The 12305-nt window shown below is 52.5% G+C and overlaps 3 protein-coding genes across 3 annotated transcripts; 1 reads left to right on the top strand and 2 right to left on the bottom strand.

Moving 5' to 3' along the window:
- Positions 1–585: 585 nt before the first annotated feature.
- On the bottom strand, positions 586–3176 carry PG994_007897 (uncharacterized protein; the record flags this gene model as incomplete). The annotated part of the gene is made up of 5 exons (XM_066859306.1): positions 586–920; positions 976–988; positions 1111–2484; positions 2548–2840; positions 2888–3176. The coding sequence occupies 5 exons, from the start codon at positions 3174–3176 to the stop codon at positions 586–588; spliced, it is 2304 nt and encodes a 767-aa protein (XP_066714793.1).
- Positions 3177–6524: 3348 nt separating this feature from the next.
- PG994_007896 (NLI interacting factor-like phosphatase) lies at positions 6525–8166 on the top strand (the record flags this gene model as incomplete). Its single annotated transcript, XM_066859305.1, has 3 exons — positions 6525–7586; positions 7648–7797; positions 7855–8166. 3 exons carry the CDS (start codon positions 6525–6527, stop codon positions 8164–8166), a joined length of 1524 nt encoding a protein of 507 aa, XP_066714792.1.
- A 1926-nt stretch (positions 8167–10092) lies between these two features.
- Positions 10093–11689, bottom strand: PG994_007895 (uncharacterized protein; the record flags this gene model as incomplete). The annotated part of the gene is made up of 3 exons (XM_066859304.1): positions 10093–10149; positions 10215–11290; positions 11347–11689. The coding sequence occupies 3 exons, from the start codon at positions 11687–11689 to the stop codon at positions 10093–10095; spliced, it is 1476 nt and encodes a 491-aa protein (XP_066714791.1).
- Between the last annotated feature and the right edge of the window lie 616 nt (positions 11690–12305).

Here is a 12305-nt window from a genome sequence, read left to right as displayed (position 1 = left end):
GAATGATAACTAGAAGGAGGACGGCTGTTTGATACGTGAGTAAAACCGCTACTGCGCACGTTGACTGGCTGTTACTATTCATATGGCTCTGCCGTATCTCCCCAGAACTTGCGCATCTGGGCCTACTACCCAATTCACTCCCCCGCGAAGGGCCGGTCTGATACACGTGCTAGTCATGGCGTCCGTCGCATGAAGAAAGGGGAGGAAGTACTCGAATGACGACGTTTTCCCGCACCAGCCTCGGCGGTTTGCGAAGCTAATGTTGGGAAGAGCATAGTGTTGACTTTGGACGGAAGACGATGCTGGGATGGCGCAGATCTATCGAACATTGCCGATCAAGTTGGCCCTGCACAAGAGTCTGATTGGATGTACTCAAGGCGGGGAGAACGGTAGCCGGGGTGGTGGCGTGGCCTAACAAGGATACTGCCTGCTAGCCTGTGTTTACATGTCCCTTCAACATCTCTCATCTCATGGTGATGAATGAGCACAGCTGAGAACAAGCATGAATGAAGCACGACACCCTGCTGTTGGGTAAAAATTTAATGTAAATTCCATACAAATACATGGTTTGCCAATGGACGGCTTTCAGCTGCCCTCAGGGGCCTCTACAAATTCATCTGAATCCGTAACAGGCTGGGACTCTTCTTCCACATACGGCGGGGGGCTCAGGGGCTCGTCTTTCCCATCCGCCGTCCACACCTGGGCCAGTTCTTTCTCGATCTCCTCGCGCCGCTGCTTCCACTCTTCCACCTGAGCAAGCCTCTCCCGCAGCTCCTGCAGCTCACGCTCGACGTGCATCTTCTCGCGTTCCGTACCAATGCGCTCGAATTCCCATTCGGTACCGTCGTCGCCCATGCCCAAAACAAGGTTGAAGGTGTGGTATTTCTTCAAAGAAGCACGTGTGGAAATCGTGACAAGAGCTGTGGTTGGTTGTTAGTCTTGTTGCAGGTGGACAAACAGTTGGGAATAGCTTACTGATGCCCCTTTCCTTGCAAGTTTCGTAGAGTAGTCCCTCCACGTCACTCGATACCGCACTGGTGCCCTCATCAATGATGGCATATTTTGGTTCGTGGTACAGGAGGCGTGCAAAGCCAACTCGCTGCTTCTCACCACCACTGAAGACGTCCTTCCATTCTTGCGGGTGTCCCAGCCACCTTCTCGATCAGGCAGATAACCAAGACGTGCTGCATCGAGAGCTCGCTGTAGGTCATCCTCGGACTTCCGTTTCAGTCGCATATCAACCTCGCCGTCTGGGTAGATGACTTGATCGCGCAGTGTGCCAATGCTGAGGTAGGGGCGCTGCGGCAGGAACATGATGCCATCCTCCCCTATAGACTTTGGCCGACTCATCAAGCCCCGATATACTGGCCATAGCCCTGCAAGGATACGCGCAATGGCGGATTTACCAACACCGTTGGGCCCAGATATCAGGAGGTGTTCACCGTTGCGTACGATCAAGCCAAGCGACTCAATGAGCTCATCACCGCCCTGGGGCCACAAACCGGGCGCAACGACAGGCACATGCTCAAGTCGAACTCCGTCGAATCCCTTTTGAGTGGTTCCTTGAACATCTGAAAGCGAGTAAAGCTCGTTTCCAGTGGGGCGTGGAACATAGGCATTGGCATGAACCCGATGCAGTGTTGAGATGAGCGTGTATACACGACTGGTGTAACCAGCAAGTTCCGAGAGATCCTTGATCGAATACATCATTCTGCCGCCGGCATCGGCAAGTGACAGCATGAGCCGTTTGTTTGTGATGAACTCCTTCATACGGCCACGTTCACGGCCGCCTTTCTCTGCATTGTCGGCCATCTCTAGTGCGCCACCCAAACCACCCCAAGCTGGAAGGAATGTCGGCAACGAGGATAGTAGATAGCCGTAAGCGCTCCAGCTATATTTCAGGATGAAGTCCTCGAGAATGTTGTATCGGATCTCGAGCATATATATGCCCTCCATCCAACTTTTTAGAGACTTGAATTCTCTGTTGAGGAAAGTTTTCTCCATCTCAGCACCGCCATAGAAAGCGACTTCCTCGGCATTGGCTATCAGCCGGGCATGCAACGCCCGGAAGTCGCCCTCTTTGCGACCCTCGACTGCTTTGAGTTTCCCAAAAGGCGGCGAGAGCTTTCGTAAAATGCTTGCCGTCAGGAAGTAATTACTCAAGAGCCCAGTCAGTGCCAGAGGGCCAAGGGACTGATACAGTTGGTAGTTGAATACACAAATATCAACAAAAGGTTTGCCAAGCGAGGAGTACAGGTTGGCTGCCGAGGCGCAAAACAGTGTTAGGTCTTGGGTAATATACTGGTCCGCCCCTTGACCGACTCCACCGTCTAGGTTGGAAAGCTTATAGTAGTTCAGATTGTCGTTGAGATACAAGTCGTGAATGTAACGTGTAAGTCGGGTTCGGAAAGCGATGGACACCTTCGACTCCAAGAATTTGATCATGGAGTTCACGTATGAAGCAAAGCTCCCCAGACCACACCACTAAAGAGACAAACGGTCAGTACACGCCTATATATTCTCCAGGGTATATGATTGCAAACGCACCTTAGCGAGTCCCCAGAGGAATAGCTTCCCATTGCCGGCAACCAGATCCCGTACGATCTCGCCATCTAATCGTGCTACGACAAGCGACAAGTATGTCCTGAGCATCAGGAACACACCGTGACTAAGTAACAGTCCTGCCTCTTTGCTCGTCCAGCGGGGGATCATGATGCTCATCAAGCTAAGGAACTGATGCAAAAAGGCCAAGTTGAGCCCAGGTTTTGCCTGGGCTGAAGGCACAGTACCATCGCCAAGGCCGGAAATCTTGGGTGGGTTGAGGATAGTCGACGATGCGCCTCGAAAGTCAAGGGCTTGGTCCTATGGATTACGACCTTGGAGGTACTGTCCTTGTAAGGGACATATATGGTGCGCGACCCATCTTTGTTGAATAGCCAGGAGTTCTTTCGCAGTAGTTTCCTTCCCTGCTCTTTCTCTGCATGACGCTTCTTCCACCACCGCCGACTGCCTTCGGCACCGAGGATAATAGTTGTCGCAAGCGCTATGGTGGCCAGCAGCTTGGTGCGCTTCGAGGTTCTCCGTAGCCGATCCTGGATCAGCTTCTTATACTTGTCGATGAAGGCCATCAAGACGTCCTCGGACGCCGAATGGCGCAAGGTGGACTGCGCGGCCATTGTTACGAAGCACAGCGAGGAGCCGTTTCGTTCAGTTTGCAAGGGACCGCATCGCCATGCTCTGGGCACAGGAACAGCGGGGACGGTTTGTCTGGGTGAGATATTTCGTAGAAGCGAAATAGATGAGATCGGGGTGATGCGCAATGGGGATATTGTACGTCTAGGTATTGTAGGTGCCGGACTTGCTGTTGTTTCTTCCGGACGTCATCACAGGTTCAGACATGTGAGCATGTGATGAGATGGCCCATGCCCCAATTCCGAGGTTGGACATCGCTGGTGTCGGGTCCCCACCAAAGCTTGCTTACCCCAGATTCCGACCCCAATTTACGGCTCCAGTCAGCTGTGAGAGTCTACAGAGAGAGAGGGAGAATGCCACGCCCTGAGCCTCCGAAAAATCACAGTTCATCATCCTCGCGTGCATCTATGATCTATCTACCTTGGACGACACGATTCAGACGGCTGGCTGACCTCCAATATCCTAGTTTTCTAGGCAGTAATACATACTATATAGGTACTTGTAAGTGTCTGGTGTGTCCAAGCCCCGGGCCTCGTTTACCATGGAAGGAAACCCTTTCAAGAAGTGAGCAAGGAGCAAGCAAGCAAGCATCAACTTGACTTGCAACTAAAACTATAGCTTGATGTATATATTTGATGTACGTGTATTCTTTCGCCGCAGCTACCCATACCAAGTAGGTAGACGAGGGAGGCTCATGCTGGGTCCTTTATTAGAGGATAAAAATAGAGACATGTGTTCATCAGCAAGCCCCTGTGAGCGCGGGGTACCAGAAGCGCTCACTCGGTGTGTGATTCAATGGCCGACACCAAGCAAGGAAATGCTGTCCAGATTCATCACATCTGGGTTGCAGGTTTCCCCTGAAATGTATTCCGAACGCAATCATAGTTCCCTGAATTGACGGAACGACTATCGCTGAGTGGTTCCAGTGTCTGAAGTGTTTGCATGAGCAGTCACTAGGCCGGCGGTACGGGAGCCAATGAAAAGACAGAAGCACATGCACTACCTCACTTCGACTCGACAACACCTAGAAAGAGGCTAAGGTTGGTGCTGTACAGAACTCCAGCTTGGCGGATGTATCCCCGGGAGAGCCTGCAACAGCATCATTGGCACCACAACTCTCGCCTATGGCAGAACGACCGACGACTGCAAAGCACAGCATTGCAAACAGAGCCATCATGCAGAGACTCGAGTCCAAGGCCTCTCGGGGATGAGAGCCAATGGGTGACCGTTGGGACGCGGGGCATTTCTGGAGGCATTGTGTAGGCTGTCTCGTTGAAGCGCTTTTGGTCTTCAGGGGTGCGGATCTCACTAACCCTCAAGCACCTCCATCGAGCATGAAGTACGGAGTCGAGAGAAAACGAATAGACCAACGCATTAGTTTTGTATGTAGTCTTCTTCACGCAAAGTTCGAGCGGCTAATGGCCCGTTCAGGAGCCCGGTGTCAACGCCAGCTTTGCAAAGTTGCAAAAGGGTCACAGTATGCACATTGTATGCCTGTCCATCTTCAATTACTCGTTGATGTAGATGATGGTGGAGGCCAGGAGCATGGCTATGGAGCACCCGTAGATAGAGTGGGTGAGAGCGGCCTGGCAATTTGACAAGTGATACTTGAGGGACAATGCATTAGTTAGATTTGGTATGCTGAACTGCGTAGCGGGTCTAACAAATTATTCGATATGAAAGTCGCGACTCTTAGCTTCAATACAACTCGGGGGCATTTCCACTATAGGTGGACCGCCATGCTCACTAGGGTCGTGGGACCCATGCTGCAATTGATTAAACCATTTCATCCTCGACCACTACACAGACTTAGGAGTAGGTGCACCTGCAACATGTATTTTACCAAGTAGCAACGGCTCGTGGGTGTAAGTAGAGATTGATCAATAAGAGACTGCTGGTGGTGCGAGCTGGCAGACAATAAAGAGAGCAAGACCACAAAAAAAGAAAGGCAGAACCGGAGAGAGAGCCAGATTGTGAATTTCCCAGTCAGCTCACTGGCGGATGCTGATCAACCAGTGACATTGAGAGGTACCCTACAATTTGTTGGGCTGGCCTCCATCCTTCAACTCTCGGCCTAGCATTGCCCGGCTTCAAGATCAGGTACTTGGCAGGGGGGGACGGGCAGCCCAGCCGGCCGCATTCTGCTCTCTTTTCCACCCTCTGTGCTGGATGGTAGATTGCCCCCAATCTTGGACATCATCTCGCTTGTGGGTGCTAGAGGGACAAGTAGCCAGCGTCTACAAGCAACATGCCCAAGGCGAACCTAGCCTCTTACCCAGAATAGTGCAATTCATCCGATTCTCCATCTGCCTCCGGGGGCCATCATCTTACACCTTCATCCTCCTTCTCACACACCCTACCCTACCCTTCTGTCTACCTCCTACTCTGCACCGAGCTGCGATGCGAAGCCTCTTGCGCCGACAATCGTAGTTGCCGTGCTTAGATTCAATTCAGCAATCCTGATTATTCTGTTCGTGTTGTTACTTGCCCACCCTTTCTCTTCCCGCCTAGCTCTTCTTGTCGATCGGCGCGAGTCCTGTGCTTTTTTTCTTCCCTTCTCTTCTCTTCACGGTGATTAGTACCTCCCTCGTTCTCTCCACAGAGCCCAAGTTGTATCAGCCAGTAAAGCCATTTCCGCGTTAAGTACTCTGCCGATCTCCACCGAGCCCCCCCAGCCAGCTACGCTACGCTACCTGCTGCTACCACGATACCTCCTTACCACGAGTCACGACGCGCGAAACCATCTTCAGCCTCACTCAACCTTTTTCCGTTCGTGCACCCGCCCTTTTCATCGGACTCTTTCAATCCGGTTTGCGCTCTGCATCCAAACCTCAGTCCTGAATTCTGGCTGCGAACTACGGCGCCGAATTCCGACCCCCAACGGCCACTAATTTGATTGCAGCGTAAGGGGGTTGGGCAGCCATTCGAGGCTCGACAGCACATTCCGCCGAGGTGAGTGATCGATCACGTTCAATCAACTGCCTCTGCACTGGCAAGCCACCATTGGCATCGCCGGTGACCCTTTCCATTCATCACTGCCTGCTCCTGAGAAGTCACAACGCCCTGAAGGTGGTTTAAGGGGAATCCTCACCACTGTGTTACCCTTGTGACACCTTGTGTCCTCCCACCGCTTCCTCGGGTCATTGTGCGCACCATTAGAGGGCGACCACAAAACGCTCTCAATCTACCGCATCCTGCATACCATTTCACGACTCTCTGTTTTTCAACACGTGCAACGAGGCCCGAGACTATCGCTTACACTATTTTCCAGTGCCGTAGCATCGCCTATCTCGCCCGAGAACCTGCCGACACCCGCCGCTTTTCGTGTAGATATGTCGAAGGGCATCGAGGAGAAGCCCCAAGCTGACTACGACGGATCCAAAGAGAAGCCATCGCTTGCGCAAGAAGACGGGTCCAGTTCTAAAAAGGGTAGAGGCCTGCTCCACGTACCCTCGCGATCGTCTTCCCAGAAGAACCAGTCATCGCCGACGTCGACAGGACTCAGCGGCGTGACGGTAAGCGACTCCAGAGACAGCATCGGTGGTCATTCCAGAGAATCCAAGAACAGCATGTTAGGTCGGCAGAGGAACGGAAGCGCGTCCAGCAACCGCTCTGGGGCTGGGACGGGCCCATCCGGCACACCGGGCTCCACGCAACCTAATTCGCCGGCTGGAGCACCCCAGAAACGCAAGAAGGGCGGTCTACTTTCGATGCTGGGCTGCTGTGTGGTGCCAGACCACGGAAATGCACTGGAAGGCGGAGAAGAGGCTCTCCCGTCTCATAAACTGGATAGAATCCCACCCCGGCAGCTGACATCAAGCCGGCGCACTGGCACACCATCCGAACAAACTACAGGCAGCAAGAGCCAATTGCCGGAAAAGGAGAAGGAAAAGGACCCGCAAACTCAAGCCGTCCCCACGCCTGAGCAGTCGAAGACGAAGCGCGCCTCCGGATCCGCTGCGCGGGACCAATCTACCGTGGGGGATCATGACAGCGAGTCGAAACAGACCACCCTAGTGGGCGCGACGGGACCAAGCATCACTGTGAACCCTCCGGTCTCCGAGAACCCAGAGAACGTTGAGCAAAGTGCAGATGCGTCCGCTCCAAAGGATACAGACGGGGATGTGGCAATGCCTGATGCCGATACTTCGGCCCGGGTGAAGCAACCGGTCGTTACCCCTGAAGAGCAGGAGCAGAGTGCGGTACAGTCTCCACCCCCGGCGCCTGTAGAGGCACCAACTCCGCCTGCGGCCGTTCCCGACGAGAAAGCAGTTGCGGTGACGGAGTCAACACCGGAGCAAAAGTTCTTATTGCCTCCCATTGAGCCTCACATGAAGGGCAGAAAGTGCCTTGTTCTGGATCTCGACGAAACCTTGGTCCACTCTTCGTTCAAGGTATGTATCATGTATCCGCTGGTAATAGCCCGTTGCACATGATATCTGACTCGTGAATTAGATTTTACACCAAGCCGACTTCACGATACCCGTAGAGATCGAAGGGAATTATCATAATGTCTACGTCATAAAGCGGCCTGGCGTTGACCAATTCATGAAGCGGGTGGGCGAGCTTTATGAGGTCGTGGTTTTTACTGCATCAGTTTCCAAGGTAAGTTGCACACTCGTAATCCATTCAACCGTACGGTCCTAACTCGGTTGTGAACAGTACGGCGATCCTCTTCTCGACCAGCTTGACATCCACAAGGTCGTCCACCACAGGCTGTTCCGGGAAAGCTGCTACAACCACCAAGGAAACTACGTCAAGGACCTGTCTCAGGTCGGCCGTGATCTGAAGGACACCATCATCATCGATAATTCGCCCACATCCTATATCTTCCACCCGCAACACGCAGTGCCCATCAGCAGTTGGTTCTCCGATGCCCACGATAATGAATTATTAGACCTCATCCCGGTTCTTGAGGATTTGGCAGGCTCCAATGTCCAGGACGTCAGCCTCGTCCTCGATGTCACTCTTTGAAAAGTTATTTCTTCCAACATCCACAAACTCAATTGCAGCCCGGGCCCATCGAGCACATCATAGCGGAAGGCGTTGGGTGATGATTTGCGTAGATGTACAGTTTAATCATATATAATCAGCGATTGGGAGCTGTTCGCTCCTGGACCGGTTGCCTGTTGAGTCAGTCGTCTACTTGCCTGACACAGCGGGAAATAGGCCCTTGGTTCAAAATAGAACGAAACTTCGCTTTCGCGGCAACTCTGGCGGTGCCTCGGAAAAGCGCCACAAGCTTTGCACGCAGTGCGGTCATGTACTTCACCATGAGTGCAAGTCTCCGTTCTAAGGTACGCATCTGAGCATTCGCACCCCAAGCTTGGAGAAGTTGGCGGAGGTGGGATAGGGTGCGATTGGTACAATGCAGTACAGAAAATGTTTGGTTTCCTTTGTCACATTTCTTCTCTGAACTGCGGTGTATCGGTAGCACAGCACAGCACACATTTACAGGGTGTTCTTAGCTCGGGGGGGGGTCTGCTTGCAGACCAAATTTTGGCACTCAGGTTGATGCATACAACTTTGCGGTGGGCTTATTTTTCATATGTTGCCCAGGCAAAACCGGATACCCCCTTCTTCTCTTAGGCAGTTCAAAAGGCCTGTCTTGCTTTCTACAGCTATGAGATCAAGTTTCGGGGTGTGATGGCGCGCATTTTGGGAAGCAGTTTGAGAGTGGGAGGAAGGAGGAAGGGAGGAGAGTAGGAAGAAGGGATCGTTAACCGGGCATAAAAACGGAGGGCAGACCTCGGCGCCATGTGCTTCTCGGGGATTCATGTAAAGCGTTGATTAGGATACCACAGATTCAAAGAGGCCTTGTAATCGCACCGTATTTTGCGTGCACTAACTAGTTGAGGTGCTACTTATAATGGATACAAAACCGCAATCGTGTTCTACTAGATGAAGTTGACGTCGGAAGTAGGGGATTTGCTCCTGCGATCCGTGTGGCGCCCAATAATCAGACACATCTCAGTTTCGTAACCCAGGAAAAAGGGAAAAGTCAAGGGTTAGCTGGGTATGTGGGGTTGGTTACAGGTATACATTATGCGAATAGGTAGTAAAAAGGAAATGTTATCGAAACAACAAGTCTTGTTATGCTTCTTTGACAGACCAGCCGGAAGGACTCTATGGATAGAACGAGTTGCTGGAGGGTAAAAAGAGCAAAAGAAGAAACACCTCCGATGCGGGGAATCGAACCCCGGGCTACACGGATCTTCAATGAGAGCGTGTAATGTTAGCCACTACACCACATCGGATGATGATAAAAACACGCTTTATGGCAGATGATATTATTGGGCTGTTCTCAGAGAAGAGGTAAGTTTTCGTTTGTGGTGGGCGACGACGAATAGGCAAACCTTCACCTTAAGATAGGGGGTTCACCAAACGTATACTAGGGAGCGAGCTTTAAGCACCATAGCCCCCTCCTGTTTCGGATGGTATGATATCTCTGACCCAAGAAGCGAGAAACAGTTGCTTTAAAGTATAACACTCTTCCCGTGCGGAACCAAGATGAGCGAGTAGACAAAAACACCGTGTAGTCTTTCTTTCGTCTTACCAACGCTGATTCTAGTAGTTCATATCAAACAGGGAGAATATGTTGTTCGGTTGGTTTTCTATATCACTCCGTGTTAAACACATTATGGTATTCGAAGCAGCTGCACATTCAGGGGCATCGAGTCCTACGTCACGAGAGCTGGGACTGACTCCTGAGCGTATGGAGGTCAGATGAAATTGTCTCCAATGCACGCATTGCTGTGCCATGTCATTATATCCAGACTGGATTGCAAGTCTCAAAGTGTGACACTGTTTCTCGAATGTCTACTCATCCAAGTCATAAACCATTTCATCAGTTAGTTACTTTTTGTCTAATCCATAACCAGTCTATTCCTCACAGGGCACTCAGATCGCTGCAGCCGAGATTTCCTGTCCGTTGTATTTCTCCAAACCCTCGCCGGCCTATAAAAAGAACATTAGCAATTCGAGCTGGAACGATGTAGTTGACGGGACAAGAATGAACTTACATAGCTTGTCAATGGGGAGACTTCGAGACCCTCGTTCTTGACAACAGCTCCAGCAGCCTGGGCCCATCGCTGACCCTGCGCCAGGATGTCGTTCTTGCTGGTGATCATGTTGTCATCCTTGGCATCGGTACCATTCTTCAAGGGGGAGAACTCCTCCTCGCGCTTGACCTCGAGGCAGGCGAAATCGTTGAGCTCCAGCATGTTGAAGTTGTCGAACACAAACTGCTCGAGCTTGATGCCGTTGGGCTTCTCGGGCTTGACGGCATTGCCAGACTCGGTGTCGACGCAGGGGATCTTCTTGCGGGCGATGTGGTGGGGAAGCTTGGCCATCCACTTGTCCATGCCGTTCAGGTACGCGAAGGAGTAGTAGTGGTTGACGATGTTGGCGGCGCGGAACTTGAGCACGTCGGGCTGCTTGGCGTCCTTGGCCTCGGCCGTGGCGCTGTCGATCTCGGAGTACTCGACCACGTCGGGCTTACCGTTCTTGGACAGAATCAGGCCCACCGACTCGGTCGCGTTGCGCTTTCGTACCACCTTGGTGGCCAGCGACACGCTCTTCTCGGCGGAGAAGCCGATGAAGACGGGGTCTGCCACCTTGACCAGGCAGTTGTCCACGCAGTAGGCGTGGATATGCTCAACACCTCGCGCCTTCATGTCCTTGAGCACGGTCGCAGCATCGGCGCCGAACTTGGACTTGATGGGTGCCTGGTACAGAGCTTTGTACAGTCCACCGTTTCCATCAGGGGCGACGGCCACCTTGCCCTTGCCCTCGAGCATGATTTTGCCCTCGTTGGAGATGCAAGGCAGGACACCTTGTTCGAAGATCATGACATCCTCCTTATCCATACCGAAGTAGGAGCCACGCTTTTGGCGGTCCTCCTCGGTCTCGTCGGGCAGGATATCGCCTAGCGACTCCCCGTTGAAGAACTTCTCGGTGTTCTGGCGGGTCGGGCCGCTGGTCATGACGTACCAGGGGATTGTGACCTTCTCCTTGGGAGAGTGCTTCTTCTGTGCCAGCTCTTGCGCCTTCAGGATTCTCTCGGCCTGGATCTGGAACAGGGACTTGCCCAGGGCAGCTTGATGTTGAAGCAGCCCTTGGGGCCCTTGCTGCCCAGGCGAGTGCCCTGGCCACCAGCCATGAGCACGACGGCCACCTTGTTCTCTGAAATGAGCTTCAATCCCAGCTCGTACCAGCGGTCAATGTCCTCCTGCTTGGAGTCGAGGATACTGGCGGTGGCGGACTCGGGGAGGGGCTCGACGGTGGGGGGCTTTTCTTCGGCCTGGGCGGGCTTCAGAGCTCGCTCGGTGATCTCGTTGATCTCCTTGGGGTTGAATCCCTCGAGCTGGAGGTAGAGGGCCTCTTTCTCGGCATCGGAAAGGGAATCGTAGAAGGCGTGCACCTGGCCCTGGCCAGCGGCGGCATACCGCTCCTTTTGGGCCTGGACATTCTGCTCGTTGAACGGTGCCGGCGCCATGTTGTCTGACGTGGGGTAGGTATAGTATATAAATCGACGGAGTACTCGGGCGAGAGTAGGAGGAAAGTCGTCGTCACAGAGGAAGAGAGGGACGTTGGGGATCAACAAGCAGGAATAGACCCTGAAAGCAAAGGGGAGGAGGGGTCCTTGACTTTATTTGTAGCTTGACTTCCGACTAGTGCATTAGTGTTGGTTGGTGGTTGGACAAAGGAACGAATATAGCTGAAACTGCGGACACGATGTACTATTCTGCACTACAATACGTCAAAAAGCTGGCACCACCAGCACAGCCCGCATAGCTGGATACTTGAAGGTAACCCCACGGGATCGTATATGCAAGGATGAATTGATTCACGAGTTCAGATGTTTTGGTACAGTAAACCCAGAAGCATAGAACCACATGCAGTTTTGCCAGTCCAATTAGATACGGGACAAAGAAACGGGTATTTGACGAAAAGGCATGTCGGGCGAGGGTACAGCTGATTCTGACGCATTTGCCTTCATCCCACTACTGGAGGTGAATGGCAATTCATTGCACAATGTGGGCATTTTCTTATCAAGAGCATGTCAAGGTTTGGAAGACCTTTCTGCAGTATTTAAATAATTCAATGATCGA

This window comes from Apiospora phragmitis, assembly GCF_038363925.1.
Source record: "Apiospora phragmitis strain CBS 135458 chromosome Unknown utg000007l:2111988.0-4706623.0:1.0-2598199.0, whole genome shotgun sequence".
Taxonomy (NCBI): Eukaryota; Fungi; Ascomycota; class Sordariomycetes; order Amphisphaeriales; family Apiosporaceae; genus Apiospora; species Apiospora phragmitis.
The sequence above is the reverse complement of the archived record's forward strand: the minus strand, read 5'-3'. Positions and strand labels throughout refer to the sequence as shown.